General features: G+C 40.4%; 1 protein-coding gene across 1 annotated transcript; it reads left to right on the forward strand.

Annotated features, from left to right (window-relative positions):
* Positions 1 to 9,343: 9,343 nt before the first annotated feature.
* Positions 9,344 to 16,411, forward strand: DUSP19 (dual specificity phosphatase 19). Its single transcript, XM_030017734.1, has 4 exons — positions 9,344 to 9,662; positions 9,906 to 9,952; positions 10,969 to 11,121; positions 15,196 to 16,411. Exons 1-4 carry the CDS (start codon positions 9,440 to 9,442, stop codon positions 15,415 to 15,417), a joined length of 645 nt encoding a protein of 214 aa, XP_029873594.1. The 5' UTR covers positions 9,344 to 9,439; the 3' UTR covers positions 15,418 to 16,411.
* The last annotated feature ends 463 nt before the right edge of the window (positions 16,412 to 16,874 follow it).

The following is a 16,874-nucleotide window of genomic DNA, read 5'->3' on the forward strand; positions in this document are numbered from 1 at the left end:
CTTTGAAATAAGATGCAGAAAATTTTGCTTATGGGGAAACCAGGTATGGTAATTTTACTACAGGGAGCACAAGTACCTCAAAAGTACTTATTTCCTAATGATTTGATCTCTAGGGAAACACTGCATGATTGCCTTCACTGAAGTAGAGGACTAGATATCAAAGAACTTGCTTCTACAGATTAGTTGAACAACTAATGTTTTATGTATTTTAAATTTTTTTTTCAATTTAAGTAATGCTTTTCAGAGTTATAAAGCAGGATGTGAAATAATACAAACACAAATTTAAGGATGTCTAAAAGGAAGACCTATAACAATTGTTCCTAGTAGATAGATTAGTTCTACTGCATTTAGGGATTTTCACACACATTTCTCCAGTGATAAAATTTTCAGGGTTTTTGTTGTTGTAGTGTTTGGGGGGGGTTTTAATTTTTTTTTTTTTTTTTAGAGGATATTCCCCTAAATACCTTTTAACATGTTCAAAAAAGGTTTGGCTTATAGGTATAACTCATTACATATATATCTTCCAGGGCTGGGCTTTGGTTTTGTTTTCCCTGCAATATTTTGTGACATTGATAATGAAACTGTTAATGATCTAGCATGTGCTACTTACAAAAAAATAATCATCTCTAATCCAGGAAAATTTTTTCCCTTCATAGATAGTGTTCATGTCAGAAATAGTCTCTCGTTCTCAACTTGCTGAACTATGTTCCAGTAACAAGGGATGCCATTAGAAAAGTATCATCAGAGATTTCATCTTACTTGAATTAATGAAGCTCATTGTTTAGGGTTGGACAGCTATTCCATCTTATGAAAAATGGTGAACTTTTAAAATTAAGGTGAAGCCAAGAACTATCAGTGCTGCTCATAAAAAGTCATTGACTGGTTCTCTAAATACTAAACAGCCTATTTGGTAGGACATTTGTCCTGACAGTCAAACTTAAATGGAAATCTTTCATATTCAAGGACACTGTTATTCAGTAAGCTTTTGGTGATTTTGGAAGTATGTGGGGGGGAACATGTGGGGGGAAAAGGAAGAAAGAGAAATGCTGCTCATGACTTGTTTTGGCAAGGTAGTCCCAAAGGTAAGAAATCGTCCCAATTAAGATGTTATCAAAGTAGTAAATTACATCGAATGTATTCATATTGACATCCAAATTCGTGGTTTTCTACCCCTAGTCTTACATGTTTTTTCTAAACTAAATTAGAAAACATTGCTACATTGAAATTCATTTATGGTCTACATGTAAAAATGAATTCCATATAAAAATAATCAAATAATTGATCAATTATTTTAATAAGCAAAGAGAATGGAAGCTTTTGGCTACTTTAAAAGTAAAGATCAAATAAGATAAAGTTAGGAGTAACTTTTGAGTTGAAGTAAAAGGATTCTGTACTTTCTCTTTACTGAAATACTCAAAGAGAAGACATAGTTGAAAACCCCTGACCTTTCAGTCTGTCTGCTTATTAAAGAATAAAAGGAAGATATTAAACACTAAGAGACAGTTTAGGTCAATCTGGGTCATTCTTTGACTCTGCAGTATACCAAAATTATTGGTTTTTTTCTGAGTATGTGTGTGTGCATATGCGTATATTCCAGGTTGTCACCTCTTTTTCTAGAAAGGTCTTTCCTTTAAGTTATCAGTTTTCTTCTTGTTTTTGAATCCCTGGTTTTCAAATACTTTCAGCTGTCCCCTAAATATTGATAGATGCACCTCTCTCAGTCCCCACAGCAAAAATAAATCCCAGCAGTATTGCTTTCTTTGCTGACATATGCAATATCACATTACAACTTAGTTATGATGGTAGTTTTTATCCCATCAATGCTATTGACTAGTAAGGCTTTAGTCTGCCACCTGCAATTTGTATTCTCTTACAGTTCACAGATATAGTCTCTGGGGTCAGGAATTTGATGTAATTAAAATATGAAGTGATTTTATGGAATTTTGAAACCTTATAAGGCTAAGCTTACTCATTTTTATTATTCACTTGACCAGAAAGAAAATAAAAACATAAGAACGTGGTCAGACCAAAAGCCCAGCTAGCTCAATATCCTGTCTCTAACCCATGGCCAAAGAATGGAGCCCTAAGAAAGACTGTGAGAACGGACTGAGCATGTACCACTGCTTCTGCAGAACATACTCCCAGACTCCAACAGTTTGTGGCCCAGGGACTTTGTGAGCCAGAGACAGTGCCTTGCATTTAATACCTGTTGATCTACTTCTCTTCTATGAATGTGTCCATCTCCTTCTGAACACAGGCAAACTTTTAGGATTCTGTAGCTAGGACTTTAAAGAAATAACATAGGCCAGCTCCTGCCTGAATATATTTGTATTTTGAGAGGGAAAGGAAAATTAGATCTCTCCTTGTTAGTGGGACAGAAGTTATTAGGAAGCTCTGGGCTGACTGGATCAAGCTATAGATGTAGAATGAGATAGGGCACAGATCACTCAATTTTCCTTCCCTGACTGCAGGGAACTTCTTCCCACACACAAGCATGCAAGCACAATGCAATATTAGCAATCTGCTAAGGCAAGAAAAGAGCATGCAGAGGAACCATATTCTCCAATTTTTTTTTTTTTGCAGGAAGTGTGATGCTGTGCTTATGCATGTTCCACTCCCCCTTAACTGCTACTTATAGAAGGCATCTCTTCATGGTAAACAGTAAGAATAGGTCCTACTTCCATGTCTGACTAAGCTAATCTACAAAAAAATTTTTCTACTGCATTCGGTTTATGATCCTGACTAGAAGCTATAATGGTTTCCTTCTTGAACTCTGTGAAGCTAGAAAAACTTGCTATGGATCCTGGTGCAAATTGTAACATTAATATTTTATTACGCCTGTGGAAGCTACACATAAGATGCTACAAGAACTCTGAAATAAACTTTGATTTTACCTTCTTTAATTTTAACTTTGCAGGCTGTAGGCGTGGTCTTTTCTGCAAGAGAAACTTCTGGGGTCTTTTGTGCTAATGTAGCTCTCATTTTCTTTGAATGACCACTGAAATAAACCTGCAGAGAAACAGGAAGGTTGGGAGACAGATTCATCGCATTTATGCAGAAGTAGGCTGCTAGAAGCTGAAGTGCAGAATGGAAATTGCTCTTTTGAGTGTTCTGATAAAAAACAAATCATGAGTAGTCATAACAGTTAGCCACTGAAATATCATGTTTACATTTTACTTCACCCCTGCCCCCTAAAATGGAGAAAGAAAACCATGCTTCTGGTTTCAAAGGACTTGGAAACATTACAGAAACTCACCTATGTTAACATAATTTCTCTTGAAAAGCTCAGATCTTCTCTTCTCTTTTTTAAGTTCCTGATAGTTACAGGTACTCTTCAGGCCTTACTGCAAAGGTAACTTCTCTAAGTCACTTTTTCCTGAAGTGAAGGTATTCTTAAATTGAATTAATACACAAATGGTGGCAAACAACTGCCTTGGTGACTGATGGTCTGTGCTAACTGTATAGTTAACCATCACACCTTTGCAGAGCAGCTAGCCTGAATGGAGGTTGCTTTGTATGTGTACATTTTTGTTAAAATGGGTCATGTTTTTGTCATCTTAATAGACTGTTCCTTTCCCTGATTAACTTTGCCTGTGTCTCTACTACTGAGCCGACATACCCAGTTTTACATCAAGGTTCATAACACATGAACATCATATATATATATATATACACACATCTTTGCTCACACATGACTGCACTGAAGCAAGTCGAAGTGCTCCTGAAGAAGAGAAACCTAAGCGCAAATGGGAGCGGAATTCAGATCCTATCTATGTAACACAGACATGAGCTGTGCCAGATCTCCCTCACACCAGCAGGTCCCCAGGGATACTCCCTATGGCTATTAAACATTTCAGCTTTCCATTCTACCCTATTCCTCAATGCTCATTATTCAGCATAATCCATGACACACTATAAAAATATACATCTTTAGATCAGTGAATCAGCCTGCTCATTTGCATGGATTGCTCACAAAGTATGGTGAAAGCAGAGAGGAATGCCCTGATAAGTGTTTAGGGCCATGCCTTTGGTTATGGGCATGGCTTTGCTTGTGGGGAAATTTCCCTGCAGCAATATCAGGAGATACTCCAGTGGAAACACCACTGGTTCAGGGTAGCTTTTTAAGAACCTGCAAACAATGCTGCTTGAAATAAATAAAATAAAGAGAAGCTGCCTACCCCTCAGGCCAGGGGTAGAAGGTAGTGTTTGGAGGAGGTCCACAGACTTACTAATATTATTAGGAGCAACCACTGGGCATCTGATTGTTCACAGTCTTTTGCAGCATAGACGGGGCTTTCATATGCACATTGTCAGAGTCAGATCACCAACTCAGTCTCTCAGGCTACAGACTCAAAGACTTGAGGAACTGGCTCTATTTCCAGGCTTGACCAAAATGCATCCTCTGCTCTCACCTGAAGAAGCACTACCTAGGTAAAGCTGGTCAAGAATGATGTAGCATACATTAGAAGCATAGCTTTAATGGATGGTTTGATTTGTATGTTAAAGGGGTATAGGAAGAGAGGATATGTAAATGTGTGCTTAGGATATATACTAACCATTACAATGGGAAACCCTTTGCAGCAGTAAATGAGCACCACAATTATGCAGAACCAAAGCACAAAAAAAATCAAGACAACTCCCACCACCTCTGGCCTTACCCCATTCCCAAGTAACTGCACATTATTGAGCCAATAAGGTCTAGCACATCTAATGCGTTACAGACTAGCAGAGCCAGAAATCCAGAAACAAACTAACAGCTTACTGAGCCAAGCTTCAGTGTAACAACCAGGTCACAGTATGTGTAACTGCAGCAATATGTGCTGGAATGTCCTGTCAACTTTTGGTTTTGATAACTTTTTGTACACAGCCTTCAGCGTGGTCCTGCTTCCCATAACCTTCCCCATTCGGTCCACCTACTATGGCAAGACTTTTAAAATGCCATATACTTAACAATCTGCCCCTGCCTTCACCCCTTCTTCCTGCCATCCTAGAAGTAAAAAAAAAAAAACAACCAACCTACAATAATTGGCAAACATACAGTTTCTTAGGCCTATATGGCTTACCTTGGCAATGTAACAATCTCAGCACACAAAACTGAGAATCCTTGCAGACTTTTCACTCTTCACTATATTCAGTTCCAGAAGAGACCTTGCTACAAATTAATTCTTTCCCATAAAATGACCTTTCAAGATTTTGTCTCCACTTCGGTAGCTTTTTAGGGTCATAAGTCTCACTTCACAGTCAGGGTCCCACTTAAGATAAATTTTCCAGGCATGTTACTGGGTAGCAGCTCAAAAGAGATAGTATCTGCATCCTCGTTCAAGGTATGGGACAAAGGTACACAACCAGGCTGGAGCAGAGGACAAGCTGTTCTCCATCAACCTCACTCTCACTTTGCTGGGACTCTAGTTTTCTTCAGAACATTCTTTCCTTGCCTACCAGATGTAGACAAGTCTAGAGGATGGAAAACAAATGGATGAGAACAAATAAGTGGTTGTCTCTCAGGCAAAACCTCTCTACATGAGGGAAATGGCATGAAGCACAGACACTTGCCAAAGCAAATGCCTCTGAAGGCAAATGGGATTTTTTTCTTCCCTCTAGCATGTCATGCTCCAGCCACCCTACCATGTACCATCTTGCCCTGTTGCTTAGGGTGTGAATGATCCTGAGCTTGTGCCTCCAAACTGCTCGCCTCTTCAGAAATAGAAAAGACAGCAGGAGCAGGCATCATGTCTTGACAACTTTGCAAAGCTGAAACTGAGACTCTGTGCCAGGTAAGGGCCTCCACGCTGTGTGGGGCACACCGTTCTGGAGTGTATGAGGCAGACAAGTCATTGCTAGAAGTGCTTATATGTGCATTGGCACAAATGGTGGTGAAATAGTTACTATGCCAGGGGGCTACTCCTGCTCAAGTCAGTATGGACAGGAGCTGCCTGTCCCAAAGGGTGCAAGTACCATGGGGTTCTTTGATGAGAGTCTAACATACATAATGCAATTTAACCTTTAAGCTATTCTTTGCACTTGTTTCAAGTATGAGATCATCTTTCTTGAATAAGGTCATTCCCAAGTAGCACAATGCACTTCAGAAAAGGCTTATTAGAACTTTATACAATAGGATTATTATTTCCCTCTCCCTATTTTAAATACCTCCTGTTGCATTCCACGGTCACGCTTGCCTTTCTCATCACCACACTACATTCATGATTCACAGTCATCCTGTGACCAACTGGTACACACAGTTATTTTCAACTTCTCAGTTATTTTCAACTAATGAATGTACAGGCTCCAGCAGAAGCCTGTATTATTAGTTAGATATGATTAGTTAGCTGATTTTGATTTTTGCCCCATTTCTCTTACTCCTCAAAGTCATCTGGTTATTTCAATTTGGAATGTGATGTAATTAGTGTCCTAATTAAGGTCTGATTCTCCACTTCAGTTAAATTACTGACATAAGCAATTGACTCTCAATTTTTGGTGCATTTTACAATCAAGTTCAACCCTCTAACATATGCATTCTTCAGAGTGCAAGGCTGGTTTCTCAAAGTCAGCTATCTGGAATGCCTGGTTATCATTTCTCTAATAGAAGCTAGCTCTTTTGCATTGGTAAGTACAGGCTGTAACTAGACCAAAATGAATACTGGAAGGAAACAAATACAAGGGAGAGATGACATATCTCCAGATGAGCTTTCTGAATGTGTACAAGCTGCTTTCTGTAATAATTAGTGTCTATGTTACGCATTTCTTAGTTTATACCCACTAGAATAGGTTCTGCTGAATTTCTTGATGGACAAAACAGAAGAACCATGAACTTAAAAATGACTTGAAACTCTACTGCATTTGCATCGGTAAGTAGCTTATTCAAAACCTGAAGATGCAGCAATACCATAAATACATTTAATCATGAAGTGGAGAGAGCATCCAGCTCCTGCAATATCTTTAGAGAAGTCTTCTACCCTCAGCAAAGCATGTAAGAGGAAGTGTTCATCTGTGAACTGAGATCCCTATTTTAAACTCTAATCTCATGATGGAAAATACGAACAACTTGACAGCAGCCCGTAAATGCCTGCATCACAAAAAAACAGTGTCTAAGAATATTCAGGCTAGATTGAATGCTTATGATATGGATGCCCTCGTTAAATAATAATATATTAATTCTGCACATAAACATCTGCAGAATATTTGAATTTCAGAGAGATAATAATAGTACAGCTTTTATGTCCAGTAGTGACCCCTGGTGTTTAAGGTAGTTATAACAATGATAAACATTAGCAGCAGCAAACAAATCAATTACTTTGGAATCAGCTGCCTTTCTGTGTCCGCACATATTGCAGACTCTTCCTCAGAGCTTAAGGAACAACATGTAGTTGTATTATTGTTTCATTGTAAGTATCTTACAGATCTGTCACAGCTAAGTCTTGCAAACGCTTACACAGCATGCCCCATGCTTGTACAGGGCAGAGGTTGGTTACAAAGCACATCCTACAGCTTTGCTACTATAATGGCAGGCTTCTGGGTTTGGACTGCAAGCATTTTGCTCAGGCCTTGCCAATTTCTCAACGCATGAGGCTCTCCACATTCTTGCGGGGTACCCTACTGTTCTTGCTCTTTCACAGGGGCGGCTGTAGCAAGCCAATGCATCTTGAAAAACAGCCATGAAATACTATGCAATTGCTGGCTTAACTCACAGATCTAAAGCTCTCCATTGCTTTCTTCTGATCAACTGCATCATAATTATTGACTAGACCTTAACAAAAATGAATGAATCATCTTCTACATCATTATTGTTTTAAGTTAACTACTATGAGACACGGTCCACTTTGAGAGACTACTGAATATGCATTTACCATGCAGAATGTTACAAAACCTTCTACTTGTATTTAAAATTATTTTTTTGTTGCAGAGAGTCACTGCTGAGAATAATGCTTTGTCTTGGAGCCTTCTGTTTGGCACTTTTGTTACCTTGATCTCTGATCCGGTCCAGATATCTGTTCTGTTCCTCTCCCTGTCCTAAGCATCTTCCTTGATTTTATCTCTTGCTTTCAACTCTTGCTTTTCCAGTCAGTGTGTGGGGTATTCTGCCTTTTTCAGACAAACTAGATTTTGTGTCTAATTCCTGTCAGAAGATTACCTCTGGCGTTCCTAGAAATAACTTATGCTCTTGCAGTTCCTAACACCATTCTCTGCTTCTTGAATTGACAAGGCATTTGTAGACCTCTTTACATGGAACTAAGTTGCCTTTGTTCTGTGCTGCATTCTAGGGAAGTATCAGAAGGATCTTTTCAAATTTGTCATATCCTGCCAGCATAGGTTTGAGGAGTATTATAACATTGGAGTGGAAATACTGTAGCAGCACATGCTTATTTGACAAACCAGCATGGAAGATCGTTAAAAAAGCAAAATGTATTTCTGGCACAATTTAAGTGAACAGTATTATCATTTAACTTCAGAAACAAAAATTTCAAAAATTTCACATACTTACACACTAGCTGTATAACACTACAAATAATACTTCATAGAAAATACATGAAAACATGGACATTAGGTGGCTTTGGAATAGGGGAAAAACAGCCTCACCTTGCCTCCCTTCTCTTCTTATTTTGCCTCTTTGGTGAACCTAAGCAGCTGATTTTGTTTAGCCTTTGGTTACTAGCCCAATGACTCTGGCAGTGGGGGACGGGGGGGAAGTATTTAAATCTAATATTTTCCATTTAACTGCTTACAATATGTTGCCATGCTTCCCACGAAGCAAGTCCCACGAAGCAAGTCCCAATTACAGTCAGACAGGCATTGCTGCATGATTTGTTTTTCAAAACAGCAGCACTTACTTCAAAAACAGGCATTTTCAATTGAAAGGCTGCTTTAATTACACTTGCTGCATTCTTCGCTGGCAGACCCAAACCCCACAAATCATAATAATACTAATTAAAAAAAAAGTAATTAAAAAGAGAAAGATCTAGGTGAACCCAAAACTTTCTCCCAGGCTTGTAAAGTACTAAAGAAAAAGCACTGGCAACTATTCTGCCACCGACCCCACCAAAGACCGGACCACTCTCGGCTCTGCAGGGCGACCCGAACGCCCCGCAGGGAGTTATTTCCCACACCGGTCGTTCCGAGGGCTCGACGCAGCGGGTAGGGGGAGGCCGCTGTGGCCAGCCCGAGTCCACCTCCTGGGGTCGGGGACGGGACGAACCTCCTCACCCCTGAGAGGAAGCTTTATCGCGTGTCCCCGCGACTGCGCGCCGAGGCACCGCCCCCGGGGGGCCGGCAGCCAATGGGGACCCCCGCACTCAGCCAATGGCGGGTCGCCTGGCGCTGCGGCCGGAGGAAGGCGGCAGGAGGGGAGGAGCCGAGCCGAGCCGAGCCGAGCCGAGCGGGGCCGAGCGGGGCCGGTGCCGGTGTGCCCGCCGTCAGTCGCGGGGCGAGCGGCGGTGCCCGGGCCATGCACTCCCTCGCCCAGGAGATCCGCAGCTTCTCCCGGGCTAACCTGCGGAAGCAGCGCACCCGCGTGACGACGCTGACCGGCAGGAGGATCATCGAGACGTGGCGCGGTGCCTGCCTGCAGGTGGAGGAGGAGGCGGAGGCGGTGCCCGGCGGCGGCGGCTACGTGCAGGACCTCAGCGCCGACCTCCAGGTCGGCGTCGTGAAGCCCTGGTTGCTGCTGGGTGAGTGGGGCCGGGCGGCGGCCGCGCGCCTTCTCCCGCCTCGCCGGGGGCCGGAGGAGGGCGGGAGGAGTGGGGGGCGCCGGAGGAGGGAGTGGGGGGCGCCGGGCGCGTCGCCGCTGCCCGCAGGGCCGGCGCTCGGCGGTGGTGGCGGGTCCCGGAGCTCGCCGGAGCGGCGGAGCTGAGGGCGCGGTGCTGCCTGCTGGGAAGCGGTTCAGGGTGGCAAGCGGCTGGCTTTCTCTTCAGGGTCGCAGGATGCTGCTCACGACCTGGAGACGATGAAAAAGTACAAGGTAAGGTGACGCGGAAGTAAAATGCATCTCGCGTAGGGCTTGCTAGTGGGTTTCTTTTTGAACTTAAAACGTCTAAAAAGAGTCTCAAGTAACGTGAAGAAAAAACTGTGTTACGTTTGCGCTTTTAAAAGGCTGCTCCGTTTGCAGACGGATGGACGCCTGCGAGCTTCACAAGAAGCTGAAATACTTTGCTGCAAGACTAATGATTGTGTAGCGCCGTTTTCTGGAACGGATTCCCGCATGCGTTGCGGTTTCAGAGGCTAAGCAGCATCAGGCCTACTTGCCTTATGGGGATTGATGAAAGACAAAGCAGCAGCTCTAAGTCTGTCCCGAACTTTGGTCTTTTTACTCTTCTCTGTTACAGTAATGGGGTGATAAGGCCTTCGGACAGTGGTGCTTCTGCAGGACAGGGAGTGCACCAGTCTGGCATCTGGTGCCATCTAAATGTCACTTCACTGTAAGTTAAAACAACCCACAACCTGGCCGTAGCCTGAACAGAACAAAGATGGCAGGAGGCCAGAGGTGGTCTCGCCTGCCAAGTGCAGGTATAGTTTACTCTGAAATCCTTCTGCTCCAGTAAATGGTACTGGTAACTTAGTAGAAGGAACATTACGCTGATGGGTTAGGGCAGGCTTGAAGTTTTGGGGATTCATGGGTGGCCTGTGCTCTCATTCCTATTGCTTTCTCTTCTGTTTTCGATCTGCGCTGACAACTCCCTTTTCTGTTGAAAATCCTTACTTCAGTCTGTGTTTGGCTGAGCACAGATCCTTTCATTTCCTCTCAAAAAAAGAAAACTGAAATTTATCACAGTGTATTTTAACATGCCGTAAAATCTTGCTTGGAGAAAAACACGCCATAGATAGCATATGTATGTAAAACTGAACAACGCAGTTGTGTAAGTTACAATCTGTATACGCCTAAAGAATAATTCACCTTTGCTACTGCTGATTTTGCTTGCTGTCTTCAGAAAATGCCTTTTTTTTCTTTTTTTTTTTTTTTTTTTTTTTATGACTTAGGTTACTCATGTTCTAAATGTGGCATATGGAGTCCAAAATGTCTTCCTCAATGAATTTATATACAAGACCATTTCTATTCTGGACCTCCCAGAAACTGATATTACCTCCTATTTTCCAGAATGCTTTGAGTTTATTGAGAAAGCCAAGATCCAGGTACAGTATATCAATAATTAATGCTACTAGTTATCCTGTTCAGATTATTTATTACCCTATGTTTTAGAGAAATGCTTCTTTAATACAGTTGGACCAGTGGCTGACTTTAGATAAAGAAATCCCATCCTAAGTCCAAGTCACTAAATCGGACAGAGGGAAACTTTTTTACTTTCTATAATTTATCCATCAGGAATGTTGTTTTGGATTAGGAGAAAGCCTAACAGGGCTTTTACAGATCTGTGTGGTTTGTCAACAGCAATCCCGGTGCTTTTCCTTGGTCATCCATTGAAGATGCAGCACACTGAGCTGTGAATCCACATACAATTACGTACCAAGACTGTCAGAGAATGTGTTAGGAGTCTTGGAGCCAACCAGTGATTTAACTCCTAGCAAAGTCCTGAAAAAGACATGACATAGGAAGTACGGTGAAGGGACTCCTTCTGGGGTTGCTGGGCAGACTTGTCTGTAACCAAGACCATCCCCGAGTCATATTTGTTAACTTCAGGCTTACTGTGTAATTTATGACAACCATTGCTTTGGTGTCAAAACTATGAGTTGACAACCAAACCTTATTACACGTTATTCCACCATATCTACCATATTCATTATTTACGTAGATTGGGATAAAAGAAGATAATCTTGCCCCAGCTTTCTTTTTGTCACACAATGTTCTTTCCTTCCCTCATTTATCATTTACAAGCTATGTGATACGTGTTGTCACTTAATGACCTTTTCAAGGTTTCTAGTTACGGTTTCCAGTCCATTTCTAAATGAGACTTGCCATTCATAACTGCGTAGTGTTGCTTTCTGCCTCTGGTGTTTATGTTCCAGTAACTGTTTTGTAAGCTAAGGAGTTCTCCTGAAAACTTTTACAGCAATATTAATAGTTTTCTAATGGGAGAGTTGGGTGAAAGAGCAGGTAATTGATGGAGTAGATGTTCTCCAGGATCAGTTCAGGAAGCATGTGATAGTACTATGTGGAGCCAGATCTCCAGATGGTTTGAATCACTTTATTTGCGTTGTCAAAATAGTGTTAAAAGAGCTTATGATAAATTGTATCATCAAGTGCTCTTCTGTTTAAGTAATCACAAAGAGATACTACTGTTCCATCCCCTAATGTGGGGGAGGGAGAGATGTTCACTGGTGAGAGAGCATGATATATGAGAAATTATTACTAGAATGTGGTTAACTTAATGAAGGAGTATGACAGCACTTGAATTTGAGAATGAAGTAAAGCCTGTGCTGTTCAGAAAGTCACTGCCAGCTGGTACTTGTAACAGGATTGACTTTTCTAAAACTGTAACTGCTCAAGTCTGTAGATACTATGGTACAAGTTCTGATACTGATCAGAGCTCACCTTTTCTTCTAGGCTCCAAATTGGCAGGCAGATTTTCCATGACATGTGAAGTGACCCATGTCAGATCATAGTGCTATGAATGAGGGATTTTTAAAATCTTTTTGTTTAATATCTAATTATAAAGCCTCTGAAAGCTTGTCTTTCCAGGGAGGAAATCTTAGCTCATTCATGAACATGTCTCCTTATTGCTCCCTCTGTTCCTCCTGAAGAAAAAGCCCTGGCACCACGGCAAAGTGAAGTGGATCCCTAAGGAACTGCATTAGGCTATGGCTCTTCACCAAAAGCTTTATGCTTCTTTGTCATTTCTTTCCTCAGTGAGGCTTTTTGCCCACTGTGTATATCCACTGTATAATCACCTTTTCTCTTGGTGGCAGGTGATTTTGCTTCCCTCTGTATAAAGATTTTAAAAAACCAACTTTGTCTTGAGTCTTAAGAGGTCCTTGGAAGACCACGGACCATTTCTGGGTAGGCGAAGGTTAGGCTATCAGGATCAGAGCAAGGAGTTCTTGGTAAATAGAGATTAATTTCATATCTGCAGTCTGTTTCTCACTTTTATTCTGTATTCGTATCCAATACAAAATTAGTTAAGAATTACATGCCAAATTCATCTTTGTATAAAGAAACAATGGGGTTTAGCAAGGAAAGATACATGTTCTCAGTATTAAATTTGGTTTAATGTTATTGCCCATGTTCATTCCTGTTCAGTAATTTTCAGGTCTGTTCCGTGGATATCACTACATAATTTTTGGCAATGTACAACAGAACAGTCATTAAAAAAACCCAAAAAAACTTAAAAGAAATGTGAAAGAGGAAAGTAAAACATGAACTGTACAAAGAAAAAAAAAAAGGATCACTTTCAATGTTTATTTTTTACCCTCAGTGCCACTGCTAGATATTGATCTTGATTATGGTATGTTATGTCTGAAATAACTCCCATTAAATCAGCAAAAACTACTCGAGATCTACAGTGAATAGGCTTCAGGAATTGCTTCATTAGCAGTGGCGTAAATTTAATTTTTAATGTCATAATTTTAATGTCATTATTATAAAGGACATACTGAATTTACAGGTCACCACCGGCACTTCCTCGGGTAGTTGAAATACATGTGCAAGTCTCTTTCCACTCTGTAGTCTGTGTGATTGGGAAGCATGCCCCTGTGAATGTGAGAAAGGGAATGAAGATTATGATTTCCAGCAGACAATGCAAAGGGCACATGATTTCCATCACAAAAAAGGGCGGTATTGTGATTCATTGTGCTGGGATGCAGGAGCTTAGATTCAGTTCCTAGCTCTACCATAATCTTATTGTGTTAACTTGAGCAAGTCATTCTAGTCTCAGCTTGGCATTTCTTCAACAAGGATAATAACACTCAATTTCATGCTTCTTTGTCTTATTATTTAAACTGGAAGGTTTTTGGAGCAGGAACCATTTTCTGCTCTGTGTGTTTATTAATATACCAGATAATTGCAACTCCCAGGTCTGTAATGTAAGCCATCAAGTTCCTGGAAAGGAACCCTGGTGATTTATAAGGTCTTTTTTTCCTCTGGGTAAAATGCCCTTTGAATAATTTGTGCCTGTTAAGGGCAGACAGAGCAGGCTGTTTGTATCTAGAATATATTTGTTTAGCCTCCAGTATCTGAGCTCATTGTGTCATGTTTCAGTACCTTTATTCAGAATATGGAGTTGCTAGGTGTTGGTTTTTTTTGTTTGTTTGTTTGTTTTTTGTGAAAGTGGCATTTGGCAGACAGTTTGGACTGAGCCTTTTCCAGGTCATAGTCTGACATACAAACATGACAACACGACGAAGCCTTGGCCTTGCAAACTTTGCCTAAGCCACACTAGATTGTCTAGTTGTCTTTGTGTTAACTCACGCCCATTATTTCTTAATGAAACTTGCAGTGTCTTTTTCAAGAGTCATTCAGGTGTCTCAAAGATTGTGTAGGAAATGTTGAAGTAGGATAAAACCATTAATTTTATAGATAATTCAAGCCTGAATTTAAACCCCAGGAGAAACATTTGTGAATTTATGGGAGGTTCAGTAGTTTTGGATTTTGCACCTTAGTCCCCAGTTAAGGGACCTTAGTTATACCAGTGGTACCAGCTGCTCCAGTTGTACCAGTGGTGTGATGGGGAGGTAGAGATTTGCTGCAAATCACACAATATCTTTTCTGTTTTTTCTGGTCCTATGCATGATCCTGCTTACCCAGAATCATCACTGAAGAACTCCAGAGCACGCAAGAAGCATGCAACTGGAACTACAGGATGTTCTAAAATCTGCCTCTGTGCCTAGCTGTTTGCTACCTTGCTATGTTTTTAACCTGGTAACAAGATACAGTGAAGTTCCTTTCCATATTGCAAATAAAATCTATTTTAAAATTGGCACCCAATTAGATCAGATATCTTAGTATCCCAGAGGTCTGTGATTTGTTTTTTACATGAGGGGGCTGCTGCAAGATCTGGGGAAAGGGACAGAAGAATGTTTTTTAGTTCTAAGGTATGAATTAGGTTTGAAGTATTTGATAAAGTGGCTTTAGTTAGAAAAGTATTAATTTTGGGCTTATATGTCTGTTTGGAGTTACTTGTATGTGTAAATACTTGCTTTGAGCTCAGCAAGGAGCTTTTAATAAGTCTTAATAGATTTTTATATAAAGTTTCTAATACTTGTTGCTATCTACTTAATGAATATCCCAACTTATGTTTCATTTGTTTCTTGAAGGATGGTGTGGTACTGGTCCACTGCAATGCAGGAGTCTCCCGTGCAGCGGCAGTAGTCATTGGCTTTCTAATGAATTCAGAAAGACTAAGTTTTGCTAGAGCCTTTTCCTTGGTGAAAAATGCAAGGCCTGCGGCTTGTCCAAATCCTGGCTTCATGGAGCAGCTTCACAAGTACCAAGAACAGAATGTAAAGGCAAATGGAAGCATAAATGATCATGACTAATCAAAAGGGAGAAGTGAAACAATCTGTTCTGACTACACAGTAACAATGTTGGATGTACTTTAATCTGTCATTTTACAGTCCCCTTTCACACATGCATTTTAAAGTCTTTACGATTTTTTTCTTACCCCCCTTTGGCCCCTTTTTTTCCCCAGCATGTAGTCTGAAGGCCAAATGGTATTCCACTGATTTCAGAGATGATTTTGCCCAAGAACAAGCTCTTCCTAGAGTGCTTATAAAAAGATAAAGTTCAAATTTCCTTGAAATAGTAGAAAAAAACAGAATGATTTTTTTTTATTGAACCATCAGAAAAAATGCAGGCAATAGAGGAAGGAAATAAAATAACTGGGAAAAGTTGCCCTGTTTAATACAAAACTGAATCTATGCATTCTAGTTGGTTATAAAATCTAGACAATAAAATTTTCATATAATAACGTACCTTGCTATTGGATTTTAAATTTATATTGCAGCTAAAGAGGATTTTATTGAATTTTGTGGGCTAGCCAGCTATTAAATGTTTTTCAAAATTAAAACACATGGTCTTTTGAGGATGCTCAAAATGTGTAGGATGCTTTAATGCTTCACGTCTTCCTACTGTTTCTCATCAAGTAGTGATCTGAAGTGCACTAACATGGTGTTTTCAAAGTGCTGGAACCAGGCTATCAAGAGTTTTTGTAGGTATTTCGGTGGAGATATGAAAAATGCTTATAATAAGCTATTTCTGACTAACTGCTACTGCCTTTTCTTTGCATTCAGTCATCATCTGCTGTCCTCTCACTCCATTCCACATCATGTATAAAGAACAGACATCATAGGATAGGTAACTTTGACCCTCCTGGCAGATCTTGGGCTGGAATTACTTAAGATGGCATGTTTAAAAAAAAAAAAAAAAATTGTAAAAGATTTTAATAGTATTTTTTGTGGCCTTCATGTTAGCTCTAAATAGTTTGATATATTAATATACAATAAAATAAAAAGAACACTGTGTTTGGATAAATTTTGTGCTGAAGTGATTTGAAAGGTTTGGTTTCAAGAACTGATGCAGTATTCTCTCCTTGTACCACTAGTTTGAACCATAGTGTGTCATTGTGTATGAACTACACTGTGTCTTGTTCTCAGTATTAATTGCTCATGCTAAATGCTAATGCAAGGTTTAGGTTAGCCCCAGCCCCCCCCGCATCTGATTGCTATTCTGTGGTCATCGTTTCTGTTAAAGAATTCTCAGTTATGGGTTTCTCTAGGTTTGCTTTATTAACAACTCAGAGCTGGACCACTACCACAGCGAATGGCAACCCACAAAATTTTCTCTCAATTTTATATATACCCTTTAGGTAGTTTATAATCTCAGTCCAAAGTCTTTGTAATTTTCCAGTTGATCTGGGTTGCCATGTCGTTATCACTCATCATCATCTTATTTCATCAATTCTTGTCTCGTTCTGTCCGGTCATCGCCCTGTGGTT

Source organism: Aquila chrysaetos, chromosome 6 (genome assembly GCF_900496995.4).
Source record: "Aquila chrysaetos chrysaetos chromosome 6, bAquChr1.4, whole genome shotgun sequence".
NCBI lineage: Eukaryota > Metazoa > Chordata > Aves > Accipitriformes > Accipitridae > Aquila > Aquila chrysaetos.